Here is a 23839-nt window from a genome sequence, read left to right as displayed (position 1 = left end):
TAGGTGAGAATCCTAGCATATCCTGATGCAGCATCACAGGGCAGGAAAAGGCTCCTAATATCCCCTTCCCCTACTAGTACCTCCACATGGCCCAGAGAGGCATGGCCCTGTGCCAGGTGGCTCCCAGATGAAGTACATTGTGGGCATTCTTAGAGAGCACCCATTCTGTTTTACAATGTGAATACTCTGTATTTATCATTTCTTACAGGGAGGCCTTGTGGTCCCCTGGGGCCATCTTTTCCTGTATCTCCAGGGGGACCTCTTGCACCCGGTGGTCCTGGGGGACCCGGTGGGCCAGCAGCTCCATCTTGACCTTGATCACCCTGTAGGAAGTTCAGACAAACATTGTGATGTGAAAAAAAACCAACACAAATGCTAACGGCAAACTAACTACACTGAGTAGGAGAGAAACCAGCAGGGGGCATGGTAGGGGGACAGGTCCTTCTGATAGCACCGCCAGAATTGTTTGAATGGCTTGTCCCATAGTGATGGTTAAGATTTGAAGACAGCCAGTTATGGTGCATGTGCGTACATGTGGGTGAGGAGAGCTCTCCCACGTGGATCATGGATCACATCTCACCCTACCTTTAATGCATGGTGACAATAAGGCAAATTTGACTGGATGCTTTTTAAGGTGAATGCCTTGGATACAGCCTTATAGTAAAGGATTATAGCATCCTGGAAGAATGGCCCCAAACACTACATGGGGACACTGCATGGTTTGGGTGAAATTACTGTAGGCTACTGAAAGGTTTTGTTTGGTTAAATAAGAGACAGTAGAGAGAACCTGTGAAAAGACTCAGATTCCTCCAAAGTCTGCAAGAGCACCGTGGCATGCAGGGGTGTGTCTAATTAGAAGGCTACAACTGTAGGTCAAAATTCTCTGTTCAGATCTGCCAAGCAGATCTCATCTCTAATATATGCACAAAGCTGATGGTTTGTTCACATATCCAAGAGAAGTTTGCCCCTTAGAGTTTTATTGGCATGCAGGGAACCTGTTAGCTCTGTGGGTGATTTTCAAAGATTTTCAAAACTGGGTGTCTAAATTAGGCTCCACAGTCCATAGTTAGGCAATGCAATAACCTGATTTTCAGAAGCGTTGAGTACTCAGCACCTCCCTTTGATCTGACCCATATTTTTCCAAAGACTATCCCAACGGATTTTAACATTGAATGTCCCAACCACGCAATCCCTATTCAGACAAGACTCCCAATGGGCCATTAAGGTCTTTTTTTCAGTTTTTACTGATCCCTTATTCAGGATTTTGACCCACAGCTTCCAGCAGGAGTTTTGTCTGCGTAAGTTGTGCAGGACTGGGCCTCACAGCAAATACAAGCATAGAAAACACTTGTACTACCACCATTTAGTAGATAATAAAGGAATCAAAACATATTTAATGACATCCCTCTACTACAGTGGTTCTCAACCTGTTTACCATTGTGGGCCATATATGTGGCCTACAATGTGTTACGTGGGCTGCATCCATTACTACCTGTACGGCTCTGAGGATGTCACATGGGCTGCAGCTCTATGCTGAATGGGCCACAAGCGGCCACAGGTTGAGAACCACTGCTCTAATACAACTGAAATGTAATGATATTAAAATGCTCCACTTGCACCATACTTTGCCAGGAGATAAAGAAAAGATGAGCCTACGTCTCTACTTGAAATTTTAACACTAAAGAATTTAGTAGTATACACTTGTTTCAGTTAAACAGCCAGAAAAGCTTGTTCAGAAGCAGGAGCACTCCTGATCTCAGAATGAATTTCACTACTCAGATTACCAGCTACTGATCCCCTGGTGAACGCCAATAGCCCAGCCTTTAGGATCCGAGCTGATAGTTCTGACATGCGGAGTTAACAGTAGAAATCCCCATGAAAAGGTTAGATCATAACTCTTAACAACATCTGGACAGGATACCAATCTGAACAACACAGGAACAGAATTGTGTTTAATATGGTCCACCCACAAATCAGGGAGGGATTTTCAGAAGTGCCTATGTGAATTGGGAGCACAAATCCTATTGCCATTCAATGTGATTCATACTCCTAAATGACTCAGAGACTTGAAAATTCCACTGCAAATCCTGAAGACTCTACCCAATTTTGTCTCAGCCAGGAAATCTCCCATTGCATTTTGCCTAAGTAAAGAAATTCCAGTTAAGACTTGCGGATTTGGACTGATCTATTTTATTGTGTGATTACTACTATTATTCATATGGTGCAAGTATAGCATACAGAACTATCCTTAATCTCCCCTCTTCCCCACTCCCCCCCATGACTCACACAAAGAGCCAGACCCTCAAGGCCTTAGTTTTCACTCCTTCCTTACATAGGCAGAACTCTCACTATGTTCACATGGAATTTTGGTTGAGTTAAAAACTGAGCAGGCCTCTCAGGATTTGGCTCATTGTATTTATAACTTACAATGGCAATAAGGTGCTATTAGCTAATAAGGAAACATAATTCAGAAGGAAGCACAGCAAGCCAGAAGACGTAGATTCAACACATCTACCTTAAGGATTCGTCGGCTAAAGACATGCTGGTCATTAGAGAGAAATCCATGATTGAGGCGAGGAAAAACCATCTAGCCAGGTGAGTGAGACGTAGAGCGTGAAAGATCAAGAAGTCAAGTCAAAGGTTACAGCATGGGAGTGATTTTTAAAAGGTTCAGCTAATATTATCTTACAAAGTAACTTCGCCAAGGAATAAAGAAATGACACTGGAGGAAATAACCAAGAAAGAGAAATAGTGAGAGCTTTAAGGTCTTTGATTCAATTGGAGGCTTTGTAAGTAGCAAACACACACATGAGAGTGAAGTCTTTTCATTAGCTTAATGCAGAGGAGGGAATTCAGAGCTGGCAGGGTTCCCACATGTCAGAGTTTCACTATACAATAAATACATTATTCCAACAAGACACAATGGAAGATATAGCCCATTGGAAGATACCCCCCCGATCTCAAGATAGCAAATACATTATATTTCCTCAGTAGCCACAATGAATATTAATTGATTCCTCTGCCCCCAACCTACTAATAAATCTTACAAATTTACTGGATGAAAAACAATCTAATCAAGAAAATGTCACCATTCATTGCTGCTTTTTAAAAGCTGGATATGTATCTATCTATAGAGAAGTGCAAAAGACATTTAATTTCTGAAGAGACAAGGTGGGTGAGGTAATATCTTTTATTGGACTAACTTCTGTTGGTGAAAGAGGCAAGTTTTGATCTCCACAGAAGTTGGTCCAATAAAAGATATTACCTCACCCACCTTCTCTCTCATATCCTGGGCCAAACACAGCTAAAATAATGCTGCAAACACTTCATTTCTTAAGAGCTCTCTTCCCCCACCAGATTCATGTGCATGAAACTAAGTCAAAATATTGTGAGCTGAATGTAGCTGAATATGACAGATTTGTGTTCTAACTTTCTATCTGAAATTTGAGTTCGGTGAGTGCAGATCACCTAGTTTTCCTTTCTTGAGAGGATAGCAAGGGATACTTTTCCAACTTCCGTCTCAACTACAGACTCTGGGAACATTTTTGTCAGCTTAACCATGCAGCCTGTTGCTAGCCAGTGTCTGTTTCTATAATTTCCCAAGGTACCAGAGGGATATAACACACATTATCAATAACATCTTTCTTCCATGGGCACTGACAATGCTGAGGACAAGTGCTGAACACTTAACTGAAGGTGGAAGTGCTCGGATATTGGCAGCTGAGTGGGTATGAGACTGAGTTGCACAGTTCTTGACACCTTCATGACATGTCCAGATGATAACTCCTGTCTCCTAAACTGCTAAGCCAATATGACGTCAATTAAGCTATCATCAACCAGGCTGTTACCTTCAGATCGGGAAGTGGCTTCGTCATTTCTGGCAAAGCTTACAACTTTTCCTTTAACTTTGCCTTAACCTGACGTCCTCCAGTGACTCCCACTATAGTGTCTTTTGCCCTGCTGCTAAGAAGTCTACTACTTGGGCCAGTCAGTAACACATACACAAAAAGCATAACATTTTCTCCTTCCCAAGAACAAAGCATGTCACTGGCCACACGCAACAAATCTCTACTGGCCTAAACATTCCCAAGTCCATCACTCACTTGAGTGTAAGTCACTTGTCTACACATCTGTATTGTCAGAGAAAATGAGATCATATGATATGGGACAATCAATAAATCTAGAGTGGATAAAACAGGCGCTTGATTAGAGAGAATAACCATACCTTTGAGAAACAGAACTCCATATTTAAGTGGTGGGTAAAAAATTCCCTATGGTAATATCCTGTTCATCTCTCCCAGTATAATGCTGGGATCCAACATGAGATGAATATCTACTGTTCATCTCTCTCAGTAAATAAATGAAAGAAAAGGTCACAGCTAAAGTTATTGATCCTGAAAAGACTTATGCATATGAGTAGGCTACTAAGGATAGTTACTCACACGTGTAAGCGTTTGCACAATTGGCCACTCAGTTCTCAAAAATTAGCACATAGTACCTGTATAAGGTAACTATGTGAGCAAGAGTTACATCCATTTATGCAATTATCTGTTTTGGACACACATTTTACATAGGTGCAGGTTATAGAAAATTAAGCCCTAATAAAGTTTATTACACCCAAGGACAGAAATAGAGTGCATAGCAATGAATTTTAGTAGTTAATCTTTATTTGCATTGATCTCATTTTCATTGTTTTCTCGAGAATATTCATGACTATTTATTTTTTCTAGTCTTTCCATACTCAACATAGTGTGACAAAGTTCCTCCTCTGCCTTGGTGGGTCCTGTGCTTATTGGCGGATTTGCTCGCCTCAGACATTCACGGCAGCCCTCAGTTTGGCCACTTTCATGGCTCAAATCTGCCGTTCACTCAGTTAGCCTCATCACTGGCCAGCATGGGGAAAGGAAGAACAAACCCCGCAGTCTCTGTTGATCCACCTAGTGGATCGGGGAACAGGCCAGAGACCTTCCACTCTGGTGGAACCCACAGTCCAATTCAACTCCTCCGGTATCAAGTAGGGAGTTGGGGGGGATGGAGGGAACCCGGGCCCACCCTCTACTCCGGGTTCCAGCCCAGGGCCCTGTGGATTGCAGCTGTCTACAGTGGCTCCTGTAACAGCTATGTGACAGCTAAAACTTCCTGGGCTACTTCCCCATGGCCTCCTCCCAACACCTTCTTTATTCTCACCACAGAACCTTCCTCCTGATGTCTGATAATGCTTGTACTTCTCGGTCTTCCAGTAGTACGCCTTCTCACTCTCAGCTCCTCGCACGCACACCACAAACTGAAGTGAGCTCCTTTTTAAACTCAGGTGCCCTGATTAGCCTGCCTGTCTTAACTTATTCTGGCAGCTTCTTGATTGGCTGCAGGTGTTCTAATCAGCCTGTCTGTATTAATTGTTCCCAGAAAATTCCTGATTGTTCTGGAACCTTCCCTGTTACCTTACCCAGGGAAAAGGAACCTACTTAACCTGGGGCTAATATATCTGCCTTCTATCACTCTCCTGTAGCCATCTGGCCCAACCCTGTCACAATAGTGATACTATTTTTGTATTAAGCTTTGCATTAAATAGGCTCTTTTCCCCACCTGGCTATTTTACAGATCAGGTTCTTATTGGATACATTACCAGTTATTTATCCTTTTGGATTATTACCACCAATTATTTATTCTATCTGATTCTTTATTCTTTTTAATTATCATCACACAGAGTTGTGACACAGCTTCCTCTATCAGCTAGGAAACAACTTTAGGAAATAAAGCGACCACTGAGATGGTAGAGATAATACAGACTAAGTTATGGAAACAGAACTAGGCCAGATGGTATTGAAGGACACTATGTTTTAGGGACAGGAACAGAGATGCTGCGCAGTGAGTAAGTGCCTTAGAAACCCAGACACATCTGATTTATTTGTGAACCACAAATTTTTAGCTTCAGAATCTGATTGCTTAACTGTGCTGCCGAGGCCCCAGAGCCAGGGATTCCCCAGGGACACAACACATTGAGAAATTGGGGCACAAACATATTTCATAACATGGACACTTCTGAATGCACATGGTTTTTATGTAATTGAGAACATCTGTGAATTGCTTTCAGCCTAATTTTAGTTACATAAGACAACTGCTGCACAATCACTCAGGAGGTTTTGTATTTAACCCACCACCATGATACTCTAGAAAAAAGCAGAGCAGCTCATTGTAGAATCAGTCCTCGTCAATCATTAGACTTCCTTGTGTTTCTCTCTTGACAGACAGGATCTCATTTTTTGTTGTCTGTTTGTTTGTGTTTGGGCACTTTTTTAATCTAGCAGAAAAAAGGCATAATGAGATCCAATGATTAGAAGCTGAAGCTAGACAAATTCAGACTAGCCAGAAGGTGCAATTTTTAACACTGCAGGTGACTAACCACTGGAACAAGTTACCCAGGTTTGTAGTGGATTCTCCATCACTTGCAGACTTTAAGACAAGACTGGATATCTTTCTTCAATGTACACTATAGTGCAAAGAGAAGCTATGGGTTGGATGCCAACGTTACTAAGTAAGGTTCTCCAGCCTGTGTTCTATAGGTGGTCAGATAACGGTCATAGTAGTCCCTTCTGGCCTTAATAACAATCTCTTCTGTAGTTCACATAGGCCCTGATCTTGCATTGTGATCTATGCAGGCCATTATGGGTCTCTATTTGGACAGATTGGTGTTTCTGTTCAGAGCCACAAAGCGTTCTCAATCTGGAATCGGGGTCAAAGGGTAGAAACCACATCCAGCACAAGGCTCACACCCCTCTTAGATCATATTTTGAGGACTTGGATGGGAATTTAAATGGTGCCTAAGCCTGGTGCTGACCCTCTGCGCAGGGGATGGCAGGTTAAGCATTTCAAAAGGACCGAAGTAACCTAGGAGCCTAAATCTCCATTTAAAAGTCAATGAAACTTTGACTTGGGCACTTAGGATCCACTTTTGAAAAATAAGTCTTAACGTCCCAATTGCTTTAGGAGCCTGAATTGTCAGTTTACCTCAGTCACTGTGACACCAGGTATGTTTATAAAATGACATCCAACATTAGGAGCCTGATTCTGCTGAGCGCTGAGTGCCACAGCACCTTGTCAGAAGAAGCCCTAAATTTTTTAGCTCCAATTCAGAACTTTCAATAAACATTTAATAAGCAATTATCTCTGCATGATGTCACAAAGCATAATATTCCTCATGAGGATGAGAAAAAACACAAAGATCATTCCTACGTCTCTTTCCCATGAGACCAGTAAGTGAATTCCTGGTAACCTGGTCTCACCTTTGAGTTATACAGGAGGAGTTTATATAATTTTTAGGGCTGTCAAGCAATTAAAAATATTAATTGTGATTAACTGCACTGTTAAACAATAGTAGAATACCATTTATTTAAATATTTTTGGGTATTTTCTACATTTTCAAATATGTTGATTTCAATTACAACACAGAATACAAAGTGTACAATGCTCACTTTATATTTATTTTTGATTAGAAGTATTTGCACTGTAAAAACCAAAAGAAATAGTATTTTTCAATTCACCTAATACAAGTACTGTAGCGCAATCTCTTTATCATGAAAGTTGAATTTACCAATGTAGAATTATGTACCAAAAAACCTCCATTCAAAAATAAAACAAAGTCAAATTTGAGAGCCTGCAAGTCCACTCAGTCCTACTTCTCGTTCAGCCAACTGGTCAAACAAACAAATTTGTTTACATTTGCAGGAGATAATGCTGCATGCTTCTTGTTTATAATGTCACCTGAAAGTGAGAATAGGCATTCTCATGGCACTGTTGCAGCCGTGTTGCAAGATATTTACGTGCCAGATGCGTGAAAGATTCATATGTCCCTTTATGCTTCAACCACCATTCCAGGGGACATGCATCCATGCTAATGAAGGGTTCTGCTTGATAAGAATCCAAAGCAGTGAGGATCGACGCATATTCATTTTCATTATCTGAGTCAGATGTCACCAGCAGAAGGTTGATTTTCTTTTTTGATGGTTCGGGTTCTGTAGTTTCCGCATCAGGGTGTTGCTCTTTTAAGATATCTGAAACTGTGCTCCACACCTCATCCCTTTCAGATTTTGGAAGGCACTTCAGATTCTTAAACCTTGCTGTAGCTATCTTTAGAAATCTCACATTGATACCTTCTTTGCATTTTGTCAAATCTGCAGTGAAAATGTTCTTAAAATGAACATGTGCTGGGTCATCATCCAAGACTGCTGTAACATGAAATATATGGCAGAATGTGGGTAAAACAGAGCAGGAGACATATAATTCTCCCCCAAGGAGTTTAGTCACAAATTTAATTAACACATTATTTTTTTAATGAGTATCATCAGCATGGAAGCATGTCCTCTGGAATGGTGGCCGAAGCATGAAGGGGCATACAAATGTTTAGCATATCTGGCATGTAAATCCCTTGCAATGCCTGTTCTCACTTTCTGGTGACATTGTAAATAAGAAGAGGGTAGCATTATCTCCTGTAAATGTAATCAAACTTGTTTGTCTTAGCAATTGGCTAAACAAGAAATAGCATTGAGTTGTAGGCTCTGAAGTTTTACATTGTTTTGTTTTTGAGTGCAGTTATGTAAAAAAAAAAAAATCTATATTTGTAAATTGCACTTTCACAACAAAGGGATTGCCGTACAGTGTTTGTATGAGGTGAATTGAAAAATACTATTTCTTTTGTTTATCATTTTTACAGTGCAAATATTTGTAATAAAAAATAATATATACTGATTTCAGTTACAACACAGAATTTAATATATATGAAACTGTAGAAAAACAAAGAATCATAGAATATTAGGGTTGGAAGAGACCTCAGGAGGTCATCTAGTCCAATCCCTGGCTCAAAGCAGGACCAACACCAACTAAATCATTCCAGCCAGGGCTTCGTCAAGCCAGGACTTAAAAACCTCTAAGGATGGAGACCCAAAATATTTAATAAATTTTAAATTGGTATCCTATTTTTTAACAGTGTGATTAGAACTGTGATTAATCATGATTAATTTTTTTAATCACGATTAATTTTTCTGAGTTAATGGCGTGGGTTAAAGGTGATTGACAGCCTTAATAATTTTGTTTGTAAATAAAGAAAAAAGATAATTCTTCACCCCAAAGATGCTGAAAGACCCTATCACAAAATACCACAATCCACCACTGCGTGGTGACAAGACCCAACAAAGCTTTAAACCCTCTTCTTAAGGTGCACCCAGAATTAGACTTAATTCTAATAGTCTGCTGGCTCAGTTTAACAGGGGCTCTGTTCTCCCCGTCAGACACACACCCAAAACACTTCTCCTGCAGAACACAGTTCATTGCAGCAAGTTCCAAAGAATAAGCTTGTGAGGAAACAACAGGGAACTCTGCAGATCAACCATCAATTTCCCTAGAAACTGTTGTGCTAGACAGACAATGACAGCGTATCCTCACAATACACTTCCCACAGACAGTGCTGTGCAGTAACAGAGTAATTACCACACAAGTGTTCCTTTAATTGGGTAATATGGAAAAGCCACTTGGGCGGTATAAAGTTCCCTCCCCTTTTCAGGCTGAAGGTGTCCCAAGGGTCCCTTCACTTTATCCACTCTTCTCTCCTTCATGTCCCTGCATTGTGATTGCTGCTCGCTCCTCTGGGGGATGAAACCGCTCCCTCTGGATGCCTACTCCCAATACAGCACAGAGGTGTCGGTACAGACTCTACCCTTCCTGCTGAGCACACTGATCCCAGCAACTGCTAACCAAAGTTCACATCTGAATCTCAAAGGCCACCTAACACCATATGCTGCTGGGTATCTGGGCAGCCCTCGTTTTGTTGCAATTTTTTTCAAGGCCTGTGCATCTTTGATTGTGATCTGACGATTGGTGGGAATTTGTTTCCCGGCTCCCCATGCGCAGACTGTGACCAGCTCACATGCTGTCTAGCTAGCAGTAATTAATACTCTTCATTAAAATGACAATATTAACTATGTGGTACAATCAGAGCAGTGTGGGATATTCTGAGACTCCACAGATGGAGAGTCTGGAGGAAGCCTGGGGTCCTGGATCTTCTGAAAGTGACAGCACCGCTAACAACAACCTCTTCCAGCCTCAAAGGAAAGCCACCAGAATGTAAGAGACTCTCAGTCTGAACACAGCTGTGCAAAGGAGAACGTTGTATATTTAAGAATCAGGAAGGACCTATATGGGTTTCCTTCGCAAAGTGCCTACCCTGCATTTAAACACAAAAAGAAGATTCCAAGAAACCACACATCAAAGCAGCAGACGAGCCATCTTCCAACAGCCAACTCCTAGGTTACTCTCTCTGCGTCAGCCTCTAGGTTTAGAGATGTGCACGCTAATTTAACAACGTTGAGCATTCCCAGGCACCTCCAGCAGACATAAGAACTCCAGCTCATCCTGTGTTTTTACACTGCAGGCTAATTAAACCTTTACTCACCTGAGTAAAACATAGTACTGTGGAAAGCACGTGTCTGATGGCACCCACACCACATCATGTCTTATTTCTTGACATGTTGAGCCTTCACTTACCATACCTGTAACCAGCGGCTCTGTTCTAGCTAGAGGATTGATCCCATATTTTAAACGATTTACTTCACAGGTTAGAAACAATATGCGTTAGTGTCATTCCCACAACGGGTCATTAATTTCCATACATTATGGCAGAAACTGTTCTCTCTCCTCACTTGGGTTGGTTACCTTTATGCTCAATTAGAAGCAGCCCAGAGCAATTACGAGTGAGTGAGAATAGATCATGGAAAGAATACACAAGAATGGAAGAGACACTGAGAGGAGAGAAGATGAAACAAACTTATAACACCAATAACCCTACTGGTACCTCACACTCCCACATGTGTCTGTGGTATCTACTTGCTGTCTCTCATCATGTACTTGCATTGTAAAGTCTGTAGGGCAGGAACAGTGTGTCTTTTTCACTATTCATATGGGTACAGTGTCTAGCACAGAGCGGGCCCTGATCCCTGACTGACAACTCTAGGTATGACCACAATACAAAGAACAATAGTTGTCTCAAGTGAAACATGAAAGCTGCTGGTATTTCTTTGTTCTCCTTTCTCAAAGAAAAGAAGACCTAGTTTTGGGAAACCAATACAAAAGTGACCTGGGCTCATAGGACTGAAGGTTCTTAACTAAAGTTTTCACGTCTCCAGACCATAATTATCTGGGGAAGAAAAATGATGCCCAAGACTCAATAGTGATGGCAGAATATTTTCTAAACCTTCACTGCATTACAGTTTGCATTGACAAATATTACACATAGATTTGCTTTCCTTTACCATAGTGGGGTTTGGTTGTGTTTTAGAATCATAGAATATCAGGGTTGGAAGGGACCACAGGTGGTCATCTAGTCCAACCCCCTGCTCAAAGCAGGACCGATCCCCAATTAAATCATCCCAGCCAGGGCTTTGTCAAACCTGACCTTAAAAACTTCTAAGGAAGGAGATTCCACCAGCTCCCTAGGTAACGCATTCCAGTGCTTCACCACCCTCCTAGTGAAAAAGTTTTTCCTAATATCCAGCCTAGACCTCCCCCACTGCAACTTGAGACCATTACTCTTTGTTCTGTCATCTGCTACCACTGAGAACAGTCTAGAGCCATCCTCTTTGGAACCCCCTTTCAGGTAGTTGAAAGCAGCTATCAAATCCCCCCTCAAAAATAAATGAATGAGTGCTATTGGTACTTACCCTTGGGCCGATGTCCCCTTGTTCACCCTACATGTCACACAAAGCAGCAAGGTACAGCAATTAGAGCTCAAATCTCAGACATGCAAGACAGAGTGGGAGGCAGTAGACTGTGGAATCGTACCCCAGGGGAAATAGAAAGAGCCCCATAGCTTAATTCATTCAAAACCAGGTCGGATAAGGCCTTCAGACAATGTGACAGGGAACAATTCTGCATTGGCAGGAGATGAGCAGAAACTCCAGGTATTTTCCATTTCTAAGGCTCCCACAGCCACTGCCTGTAACCTACATGGAACAATGATGCCTGGGCTAAGATAGTTTATTGTAACAACTTTTCTAAATCTCAGTGGGAGAGATAGAGCATGACATAGAAATAGGAGAGCATAGCCACTAAGCTATCTGTGCTGCTGGAGAAAAGGATGGCACGTGGATGTCTCAAGTTATGTGGGGATCACCAGGAACCTTATCGCTTGGAAGAGTTAGCATCTGCTAATTCTTTCCCCCGCTGAAGAGAATGTGACACTATTTCTACCCTGTCATTTCAGAGCATTTCCTGCTTTAACTTTTTCCCTTCCATGGGAAGGTAAAGGGAGAATTTAGCCTTATGGCTCCATGCTCCACTATGAAACAATTAGAAGACAGGACTCTACCACATAAGGGTATTCTTAACTAAAAAAATCCCAGTGCCCAGGAAACAATAAGTATTTGCTAATGCAGTGTAGAGGGTTTTTAAAGATGCATTTTGATGAGTTTAGTCTTTACCTTTTCCCCTTTTGGTCCTGGAGGTCCCTGTAAATATAAGTGAGAGCAGAATAAAAAAGCTGCATATATAATCAGCACACACATCTTTGTTCCATGTCTTGACTAGAAAGAAGATTCTTTGTTTCACAATTTGATTCCCATTCAACTCTATTTCTCTTTCTTTTTTATTAAGCTACACGTTCTTTTACATAAAAGTTGTATGTCTAATGAAGCATCAATAAGATCACCCATTCTGTTTCCCTCTCATCAGCAGGAAACCCCCAGACTAAAAGAACAGAAAAAGCATTTTTAATCTGCATTTCAAGCACGCATGATATTGATATCTACTATAAACAAGACATTGCTTGAGCTATTAAATCATTTCTAGAAACACATGCTCAGTACGTCATTACAGGTGTGTTATTCCCAATTACACAACTGTTCGAAACATATAAGGAGGGCAGGCTGCTTTCTTTGGCCTATTTGCTGTTCCCTCAAAATAGCTCTGTCTGAGATAGACAGGAAGAGGGGGTTAGAGCCCCAAAGAGCCATGAAAAATGCTCTGATGTGTGTTTCACTCAAGGTTTAAGGCAAAAGAAGAATTTCATTTCCATTCAGCACAGTGAATGGCGTGAGCATTAGCTAAAGCAAGATCTCATGTGCCACAGGGTAGAGAGGAGACAGCAGGTCAAAAGGGAGGCGCAATGGCAGAAGCATTCGCCTACTTGCATTGCAGCCCATTCGCTGCAAGTCTGGCCTCAAGCAATAGTGTTGGCCCCTTACTTTCAAGGGCATTCCATGGACAAGCTCAGGAGCGGCCTGGTCTGAGTACAGCCATTTGATGTGCTAGGTTTGCTTTTTCTTTCAGTTTGGTTTTTGCCTCCCCAGAGGAGTCTCTTCCAGCCTTGGGGCTTGCATTGAACTTCCGACCATCAGCATCAACACACGCACAGAGAGGAGAATGGGCCCTGTAGTACATGTTGTATGTGTTTTTGGTTTCTGTTTCTTCTTTTAATTTATGGGTCTTCTTTTGCCTTAGGGTTTTGCTAATTTAAGGCCAGATCCCATTGGACAGTAGAATGCTCAGCATGTTGCACAACCCGGGCCCCCAGTTTCTTGGGTTTAGATTTTTTTTTTTTTAAACACCGCATTTGCCTTTTCTCTATTCCCATGTGTTCTCTGTAGGGATGGGCAAAAGCCAGAGGGGGTTGGCTTTGCAAAACTAATTCAAGCTATTCACATCCAGTAACCATTGTCACCCTTCTCACTGCCACCAAAGTGTGAGGTGGGTTTGGAGTATGTAAAATGATTCCAGTCTAAGTCTACTGCTGTGTTTTTTTGCGGGTTTTTATTTTTTACATTTTAAACATTTATTGAAATTAAAAGCATTAGTGATAGAGAAATTAACATGATTTGGAAAAAGAAAAATCAGATTCACTTGTTCTCCTTTCAGTCCAAGCAAACCCTGTAATTTTAATTTAATTTTTTAAAGAAAAAAATAAGCATCAAATGTTTCTCGTGGGGGAACAAACTGAGAACAACAAGTATGGGACATGAGCTCCAATTCTGCAGGAGAGTCCATGCTGATGGATGCAAAGAGCCACATTGCAGGGGATGTAGGGATCTGCCTCCGGAGCCTGTTGCAAGATTGGGGTTATAGCCTATATTTGCTCTACACATGGACATCCTGCTTACAGACATGCATAGATTTTAAGGCCAGAAGCAGCCATTACGATGATCTAGCCTGATATCCGGCCTCTCTATATGCCAGTGGATGTTTGCTATGTGGACCAAAGGAATTATTGGGCTGTACAAAAAGTAGATCACACTATAATACACGTGGGTTTCACACCCCTCTCCTCACTCAGAGTCCTATCCTGCAAACATTCAATTCCATGTGTATGCTGACAACAGAGGAGCCCAGGGAAATCTATTCAAAGTTCTTGGCTGAAATTTCCAAGGAGCCAAAGGAAGTTAGGCATTTAGGGCCAGATTTGTAAAGGTATTAAGGTGCCTAAATAGGTGCCGACTGGGATTTTCAAAAGCACCTAAATCCAATGGAAATCAATGGAAGTTAGGTGCCCAGATGCTTTTGACAATCCCACTAAGCACCTACCTGCAGCTTTTGGCACCTAACTACCTTTAAAATCTGGACCTTAGGTCTCTTCAGCCCCTTTGAAAATCCTATCCTTTGTGTCCTGAAAACAGGGCTGGAAAACACACGAGACCTGCCTCTTTCACGAAACTTCTACTCTTTTTTTTTCTTTCCAGGTAGGCCAAAAAATACTGAGAACAGCACAGAAAATGAATTTTGTGTGTCTATATATAAAAACATATACCAACTTTTTCAAACCTCAAAAAAAGTTCAGTTCCGGATTGGTTTGAATTGTGGACAAAGAGACTCTCGTACTGGTCTAATTGGTTGGTCCACCCCCAATTGTTTTCTACTAGTAGTCTTTTTGTTTTTTTTAAATGTAGCAACAGAAATAGAGCATATTTGCAGCTATAATGAAACATTCGCAAAGTGGCTAACAAAATATCTAGAACGACTTTGCATGAATGAAATTAGCCTCTACTAGCTTTCTCAATACAGTCACTTAATGATTTGTAGCCTAAAAAGATTTCAAATGCGGCCCTCTAGTGATAGTGGAAGGAAATGCAGTTTGAAAACAAAATACACATAAGTGACAGTTCTTAAATATCCTTTCTGAAAAAAATCATAACTGACCAACGTTCAATTAGCATGTTATCAAAAGGCTCTGATTTTGTAAAGACAATAAGGAGACATGTACCTGGATTTCCAATAGGCTTCCAAGCAAAAGAAAGAAGTCAAGAAAACATTGCGTAAAAATGGATTCCAGACTGTGTCCCATCCCAATAATTCACAACATGCTACTTCAATAATCATGCACCCTGAGACCAGCTCCAAACCACTCTGGAGAAATGTACACCCCTATTCAGCGGTGTGTGCATTCAGAGAGACTGCTCACTTTTGCAATTTAGATAATTTATTGGCATTTTTTACTCCCATTAGCACCCAGCTAAGAGAGTACACTTGATTTTGTTCCCTCTGATGCATCAGTGGAGTTGTTTTTTAAGTTCCTTACAATCTGTGCAAATGCATGGAAAACAATGGGGTTCATCAGATGTTACTGAGGGCATAATTTGTTTTACTAGAGGAAAGAATCCAACTTTGCTTCCCAACCAATCCCTAGTTGAGTTTATAGGGCTGGCACTTAGAAAGGTACATCTTTTTATTTGTAAACTCAGCACACTGTATATAAAAATTACAGAGAGTCAAAAACCACAGAACTCCAGAATGACAGCGTTACGTTACAGTCACCTTTCAGAGTAAAAGCTCACAGAGGCCCCGATTCTGTACAGACTTACAAAAGTGCTGAATTTTATACACTGTGATTGGTCCCACTGAAGTCACTGGGATTTCACCCAAGTGCTGCAATTTGCCCAGATGCAGGATCAGGGCCTAAACTGGTAAATCCTGAAGTCAGTCTGTGTTACAAAGCACAGAGTGACCTTGCTGTACTGCACCTTGTAATAATCATACCGCAGAGCGCCATTATTACAATATTTGGCTCTGTATGTGTGTGTCTCATGGAGTAACTAGAAATAAACAAATAGTACATTTGACACTTAACGCACTACTTACTGGCTTGCCATCCAAACCAAGGGGCCCCTGAAAAGGGAAGCAAAGATACCAGATTACAAAAGGAGATTAATTTGTGAATGCAGCTATTTCAATCATGCTCTAAAAGAGACTCTAGATTAGATCTAGTACATTGTTAAGGATATTAATAGATCTTATCACTTTTTCAAGATTCAATAATATTTCTCAAGAGAACAATAAAATAAGGGAGGTCAAGTAATATATAACAGAGAGTATGAAAGGGTGTGAAAAGAAACAAAGGCATGGTGGGAAGAATAAGATGATTCCCTTCAGGCATGGTGCTTAGATCTGTCAGGGATTTTTAAAGCACCTAGCAGAGCAGCACAGAATCCAGGATGGATCCCACATGTGATTCAACTTCAGAACTGGGCCTTTATTTTTCAAAACAGTAGGGACAAGAATTTATCATTTACCCAGATTCTATGGGCCACCTATTGCCCTGCATCATTTCCACTGACAGCAACAGGAGTTCCGCTGTGCACAGAGACAACATATAGCATGGTACTTTAGGCCCCGATACTGCACACACATACACAGATGCTCAGGTTCGTTCACCAGAGTAGTCGCATAAAGTCAGATGCATTAATAAGTGTTTGCAGGATTGGGGCCCTAGCAATCTTAACTATCCTTTAAATCTACCCTTCTAGGATTCCCAAAGGAAATGCACAGTAAGTAACCCGAGTAAAGGTTGATTTATAATTTACAATCACTTCATCCCTTACATGGCTTTTAAATGTCATTAAACATATTAGATCAAATTGTGTCTGTCCCTTGACTGAGTGTACATGAGAAGGGGAATCCTGAGCACCAGGATACCGCTGCGGTCTAGGAGAACCTGTGCAAAGACACTGACTTTAGTCCTACTACTCCTCAATCAGAGCAGTTGAATAGTTGCAGTAAATCTCTGGAAAGACAGTGCTGTTACCAGCTGGTCTCCTTGCCACCCAGATAACTTCATATCTTAGTCACCTACTAGAGGACAGGCCCAACAAAGAGAATAACAGAAAGCCACTAGCCGTCACCTTCAGCCCCCAATTAAAACCCCTCCAGCGCATCATCAAAGATCTACAACCTATCCTGAAAGATGATCCCTCACTCTCGCAGATCTTGGGAGACAGACCAGTCCTCGCTTACAGACAGCCCCCCAACCTGAAGCAAATACTCACCAGCAACCACACAACAAAAACACTAACCCAGGAACCTATCCTTGCAACAAAGCCCGATGCCAACTCTGTCCACATATTATTGCATCCAATGAAGTGAGCTGTAGCTCACGAAAGCTTATGCTCAAATAAATTGGTTAGTCTCTAAGGTGCCACAAGTCCTCCTTTTCTTTTTGCGGATACAGACTAACTAAGCTGCTACTCTGAAACATATCTATTCAAGTGACAGCATCATAGGACCTAATCACATTAGCCACACCATCAGGGGCTCGTTCACCTGCACATCTACCAATGTGATATATGCCATCATGTACCAGCAATGCCCCTCTGCCATGTACATTGGCCAAACCAGACAGTCTCTACGCAAAAGAATAAACGGACACAAATCTGACATTAGGAATCATAAAATTCAAAAACCAGTAGGAGAACACTTCAATCTCTCTAATCACTCAGCGACAGACTTAAAGGTGGCAATTTTGCAACAGAAAAGCTCCAAAAACAGACTCCAAGGAGAAGCTGCTGAACTTGAATTAATATGCAAACTAGATACCATTAACTTAGGTTTGAACAGAGACTGGAAATGGCTCAGTCATTACACTAATTGAATCTATTTCCCCATGTTAAGTATCCTCACACCTTGGTGTCAACTGACTGAAATGGGCCATCTTGATTATCACTTCCAAAGCTTTTTTTCCCCTGCTGATAATCGCTCCTCTTAATTAATTAGCCTCTTACAGTTGGTATGGGTACTTCCACCTTTTCATGTTCTCTGTTTGTATAAATATCTTCTTACTATCAGGTTTCAGAGTAGCAGCCGTGTTAGTCTGTATTCGCAAAAAGAAAAGGAGTACTTGTGGCACCTTAGAGACTAACCAATTTATTTGAGCATGCTCGGGGGTTGCATAACTAGTTCCATTCTATGCATCTGATGAAGTGGGCTGTAGCCCACGAAAGCTTATGCTCAAATAAATTTGTTAGTCTCTAAGGTGCCACAAGTACTCCTGTTCTTTTTGCTGATACAGACTAACACAGCTGCTACTCTGAAACTGTTCGTATCTTCTGTAATTTGATTTACAACAATCTCCTAAACAGATAAGGGACTGAGGTCCCGATTCACTTTGGCACCTGCTTAAGTCTCACAGACTTCAAAGGGGGTTAAATATAGGCCTACCTTTAAGCACATGCTTTAAGCACTTTGTTAGATAAGGATGGACTTAAGCATGTGTGACATACTTTGCTGAATCGGGGCCTTAATAGGTTAGTTTTAAACAACTGTGCTTTGGAGCACAGCGATTCTCCAGTGGCAAAGTCTAATCCAGCTCAGCAGCGTGGCTTGGAATTCTACAGTAATTTCAAATGCCATTTATGATTCAACTTCTGTTGGTATAATAAAAGATTAATATCACGCACCTGGTCTCTCTCATATCCCGGGACCAACATGGCTACAACAACACTGCAAACAACTTTATGGTTCAGCCTTTCCCTAGGCTGGTGAGCAACTGTCACTATGTCATGTGAGAAACCCAACTACAAGACTCCACACAAGAACCATGCGATCCACATACTCATACAGAAGCAAAGGAATTGCTCATTTGTGTCCCCAAACGTGCAATTTTGATTGCTATAACTGAATGTGATGTTGCTTTCATCACTTCATGGTAATATAAGGGCCATGGTCACTAAGTTATAGCTTGGAATCAGTACTCTCTTATATTTGCACATCACAGCTACAACTGTATGACATATGTCTGCCCCCCCCCCCCCCAAGCAACACCGGGCTGAATTCTGCTCTCACATGACAGGGATGTAAATTTGGAGTAACCCTTTTGAAGCAGAGTTTGGATCACTCCTGTACAACAATATATTGTCAAGAGTCTCCAGATTTCATAAAGCAAAAAATAGGGTAAAACAATTCAGTTCAGCTCAAAGTCTTGTGATACTATAGTTAATTTAAAAAAAAAAAAAGGACAAAAAATTGTGTAAGAGAATCCCAAGCAATACATTAAAAAAATCTCTCTCCGCCTACACACTTGTTAGTTTTGGAAGTAATCTTCAAAAAGTGTGATTCTGTTTTCCTTTATGTGCACACATTCTAAGGATTTTGTATGGTGTTTTAATCTTCTTAGAACAATGTTACCCAGTGAACTTTTTTCAGTTTTTTAACCAAATAAAAGGCAAACAGACATCAGAGAAGAATTCACATGGCATGCAGAACTGGTTACATTTTGGTAGAGCCTGATATAAAGTAGCTCTGGAACCTGGAGCAAATTCTAGTTTTCAGAAGCAAGTTATAAAAAAATAATCATCCAAGAATTTAAAGATGCAAACCATTTCATTTCAAATCCCAATCCAGTTGCTTTTAATTGCTATTTTGTACCAAACACACAAAACAGTATCCAAAAGGGATAGGAAGGGAGGTTCTCTTAAGGGAAAATATCCTGTTTGTGGGAAGGTGTTTAATGTGTGTTTGGTACAAAAGGCACACTAGACCAGATTTCCAAAGGGTCCTCACCCCAGCTATGACATCTGAGTGCTGCCAAACTGAAATTTGCATATGCATCTACTCCAAGCCTTGAATTTTCAAAAGCATCCTTTTACTGAGATCACTGGTCTACGCAATTTGAATTTTGGGCTATGTAATTTGAATTTGAGATGGAGTAGTCTTTCATTTAACTCATTTCTAATCTAAAAAGTAAAAACTATAGTTTCCTCTGTAAAATTCATCCCTATGCAGAAAATGACCTGGGGCCAAAGCACCATTTAAATTCAACTTAAGCCCTGTTTTAAGTACTTATACTAGCACTTTGTACAGGGGTGAATTTGACACCTCATCCACATAGTCTCCTCCACGTTTTATTTTAAGACACACTTCAGCTATCCTGGTCCACTCTAGCCATTGTTAAAAACTTAATAAAAATAGCTTTACTGTGTCTGGAATAAATGTAAAGCCCTGAGGCAAATTTCCATTTCTGATTGGTTCCAGAGAAATCCGATCCACCAACACTCTTCATGAGGGCATCCAGTGACAAGCAGGACATCATCAAAACACATTCCCATTGGCTGAACATGCTGTGAGGACAGGACGCTTTCCCCTGGTAATTGAACCCCATTCTGTGACTGGTACAGTACTGAACATTGCCTGTCTTGGGGCTCAGGCCAGTGTATCTTTGTGGGAAATAATCCACTTTTGGAGGGAAAGGAGGAACTATTTCTCAGTCAGTTTGATTTAAAAAACCCAACATCTGTTTGGAGCCACTCACAGGTTTCGAACATTAGAAGTGGTGTGGAAGGAGGGACTGTAGATGCAGACTGCAGGTGATGGGGTGATAGGTGCATGATAAGTGAATATATTCTCCTTGATTCTACGATCTAAATGGTACATATACACACATAAAGACTTCTTTCCAGACTAAAAATAAAACCCGGGGTCTATCTGTTTTGCCATGGAGTGTATGCAATGGTTTGTTTATAGTTTAATTTAAAACGTAGAAAGTAGTAAAATAAGATGTGGGGTTTGGGCTGGGCCATCACCATTTTCTCCATGTCAGCACTTGACATGCAGTGTTTCAACCTCAGAGTAAACCGGATTTATTCAGACACATTTTGAAACAAAAACAAATTGTGGCTGTTTTACAGTTCAAGCTGGGGAGGGGGAGAGTGGAATGCCGAAACGTCATTTCAGATTTATCTTTGAATTCTCAGTGGCTGAACTTCACGCCTGTGCAGAAAGCCAGCTCAAGGCCTGTGAAACATTTACACCTTTGGCCTGGTTTACTCCTAAGCTATGCTGCTCAAGTGTATGAAAAATCCACATACCCTGAGAGACATAGTTAAGCCAACCTAAGCCCTGGTGTAGAGACTGCTAGGGTGACAGAAGAATTCTTCCATCAACCTAGCTACTGCCTCTTTAGGAGGTGGATGTACTACACCAACAGAAAACTCCTTCTGTCACTGCAGCAAGTCTCTACACTACAGAGCCGTAGCTGCAGCACCACAGATGTGCCGCTGTAGTGCTTGTAGTGTAGACATACCCTTCAAAATCGGGCTTATGTGGGACTTGAAAGGTGCCTGAGTCTTCGATCTCTGGACAGGGATAATGTTACCGCCGGTGGGTGGGTGGACATGGATGTGTGGTCGCCAGTATAGCTATCCTGGCAAATCTCTTCTAGTGGAGATCTGGCCAATGAGCGGGCCTGCCACATGTGGGGGAAGCAGTGGGAGGAGTCAGCTTAGCAAAATGAGGCTGCTGCAGGCTGCTGAATGGAGGATTAGTTTGTGATTGCTGTTGGCAGTCACAGCCTTCTCGTCTGCTCAGTGTTTGCATGTGACTGAAGTGTGCTGGGAATAAGAGATGAATGGCCTTTCTTTTCTCCTCCCCACTTTTGCTTTATTCAATACTAAAATACCATTGACGGTACTGGGGAGGCGCTAACGGGGCTGTAGTTAATAGAACTTGCTCTCATCTCACTCTAGGTTATGTTTCATTGGTATGTGCGCATAACTGATAATCGCTTCAGTTCTGTACTTGAACTGTGGCGAGAATTTAATAAAACAAAGCACATAAGAAAAAGGGGAAGTTAAATTACTTTGCTCCTTTGAAATTTACAATGGGGGAGAAAAGGGGAAAGATCAGGAAATGAATGGCCAAATTTTAATAACCTAGGCAGCAGCGCTAGGCCGCTGGCACTAACTGAATAAGCCTAGTAACAGCAGACACAATTGTTGTCAAGTACCCTTTATAGTTTGACTAGCTCCAAGCCCTACACCAATACCAATTTACTTGGTACATCCTCCTCTAAAAGTTTATTGTGTCGTTTGGATTGACAGCCATTTTAAAAGCATGTTTCCTATTAGGTTTAACGTCACCATCCTGTAATAACTGTCAGTAATTTTAAATGGTAGCAGAAAGCATTCTCAGGCTTAAGAAGTGGGTTTTAGTTGCAAAATGAGTAAGATCTGGTCAGAAATGGGAAAAGGCCATGCCCACACTATGACTGAGACTTTGTTTAAATGTGATTATTGCTAGCACAGACTCCCCATCCGTTGCAGAGAGGGATTCCCCCCTCCGAGAATCCATATTATAAAATCATGCTGCTGATTGCTAGGGGGTTCAGCTGTAGCTTGATACTGGTCAAAAACATCCAAATCTTTATTGCTCAGGAAGAATCCTAAGACTTCTGCTTTTTTGGGGGAGGGGAGAATGAAAGAGGCTAATCTACTGTGCTTCCTGATTGTTACCAAACCGTTTTACTAGCCCTGGCAATTATATATACCATGGTGTGGTCCCATCTGCAGAGGTATAGTCAAACTCAGCTGTAAGCACAGCTGGGGTGCTACCTTTTAGAATCCAATCTCCCAACAACAAATTAGAATCCTGACATTGGTACAAAAGCAACAGTGTCAGCTGGCAGCTCCAAAGCCTGCACATCCCCACACTCCACCCCTGAGTGCCAGTCCTCATCCTATACTGCCCTGTTCTCATATGATGCTGTGGCAGGGGTTGGCAGACAGAGGGGTAGCACTTTCTCCCTGAATATAGTGAAGAACCTCAGCTGCTTACTTTAGGACTGTCCAGCAGGTATTGCTGGCCTGGCTGCAATGGAGTAGGCAGTTCCTCCAGCACATGCTGTAAGAGGGAGGTGTTCCAGGGAGTGCTACAATCCAGCTGCTGCGAGAAGCCAGAAAACTTGGGAGAAGCAAGAAAAAGCCCTTTGAGAGCCTCCAACCTTGGCAATACAAAGCCATCCTCTTTCTTTTACATTTAGAGACCCAGCGAAAGGAAGCCTGTTGAACACTTCAGGCCTGAGTCCCATCCCACTTACACTAACATAGCTCTGACTTCATTGTAGTTACTCTTCATTAACAGAAACATCAGCAGGGCCTGTCCCTTAGTTTACACACTTCACTGTGGGAATGTGATTTGTTTTGTTCTGCCCAGGCTTGGTGTTCATTAGTTAGCAAGACTGCAGACCCTGGGGATACTGGCTTGCCTGACCCATCATACATCCTCACTATACTAAGGAGAAAAGTCATGGCAGCTGCATATACAGTTATGAGCAGACTAATGCTGGTTTCTGCCACGTGAGCATGTTGCAAACTCCTGGCTGCGAGGGTGGAGCAAGGATGTTGCAAACATTCTGAGATGACTTTCACACCCATGGGTCAGCAATGAACAACTAAAGTAAAGTAGCAAGGTGATGTAACTTAAGTTTCATTTGATTTTGATGCAACTTCTGTGTATGTAAAAGGCTACATTAGTGTCTCCCACCATTATGAATTAAGTCTCTAAAATACTATGCGGCTCTGAAAATTTATAAGCAAGCTCTCCAACTGGAAAGGAATTTACCACATCTTCTCCACCCCCATTCCCCTGCTTTTGTAGAACTTATGATTAAACCCAAAAAGTTTGATATGCTATTTCTTAATGATTGTATAACTAAAAAAATACCTTCATTTACAAAAGAACCTGCATTTGTCATGTTTCATGTCAGTTTATTTGCATAAAAATACTTTTGCAAAGCAAATTATATTTTAAATGATTGAAA

The 23839-nt window shown here is 41.4% G+C and overlaps 1 protein-coding gene across 1 annotated transcript in view; it reads right to left on the bottom strand.

The window, feature by feature from the left end:
* Nucleotides 1-23839, bottom strand: part of COL23A1 (collagen type XXIII alpha 1 chain) — a 340793-nt gene that overhangs the window by 27836 nt on the left and 289118 nt on the right. The window contains exons 4-6 of the mRNA XM_074961985.1: nt 16114-16140; nt 12468-12493; nt 207-323 (exon numbers count right to left, since the gene is read on the bottom strand). Coding sequence (XP_074818086.1) covers nt 207-323; nt 12468-12493; nt 16114-16140 — 170 coding nt within the window. The remainder of the gene's footprint in view (nt 1-206; nt 324-12467; nt 12494-16113; nt 16141-23839) is intronic.

Source organism: Natator depressus, chromosome 8 (genome assembly GCF_965152275.1).
Source record: "Natator depressus isolate rNatDep1 chromosome 8, rNatDep2.hap1, whole genome shotgun sequence".
NCBI classification, from domain to species: Eukaryota; Metazoa; Chordata; order Testudines; family Cheloniidae; genus Natator; species Natator depressus.
The sequence above is the reverse complement of the archived record's forward strand: the minus strand, read 5'-3'. Positions and strand labels throughout refer to the sequence as shown.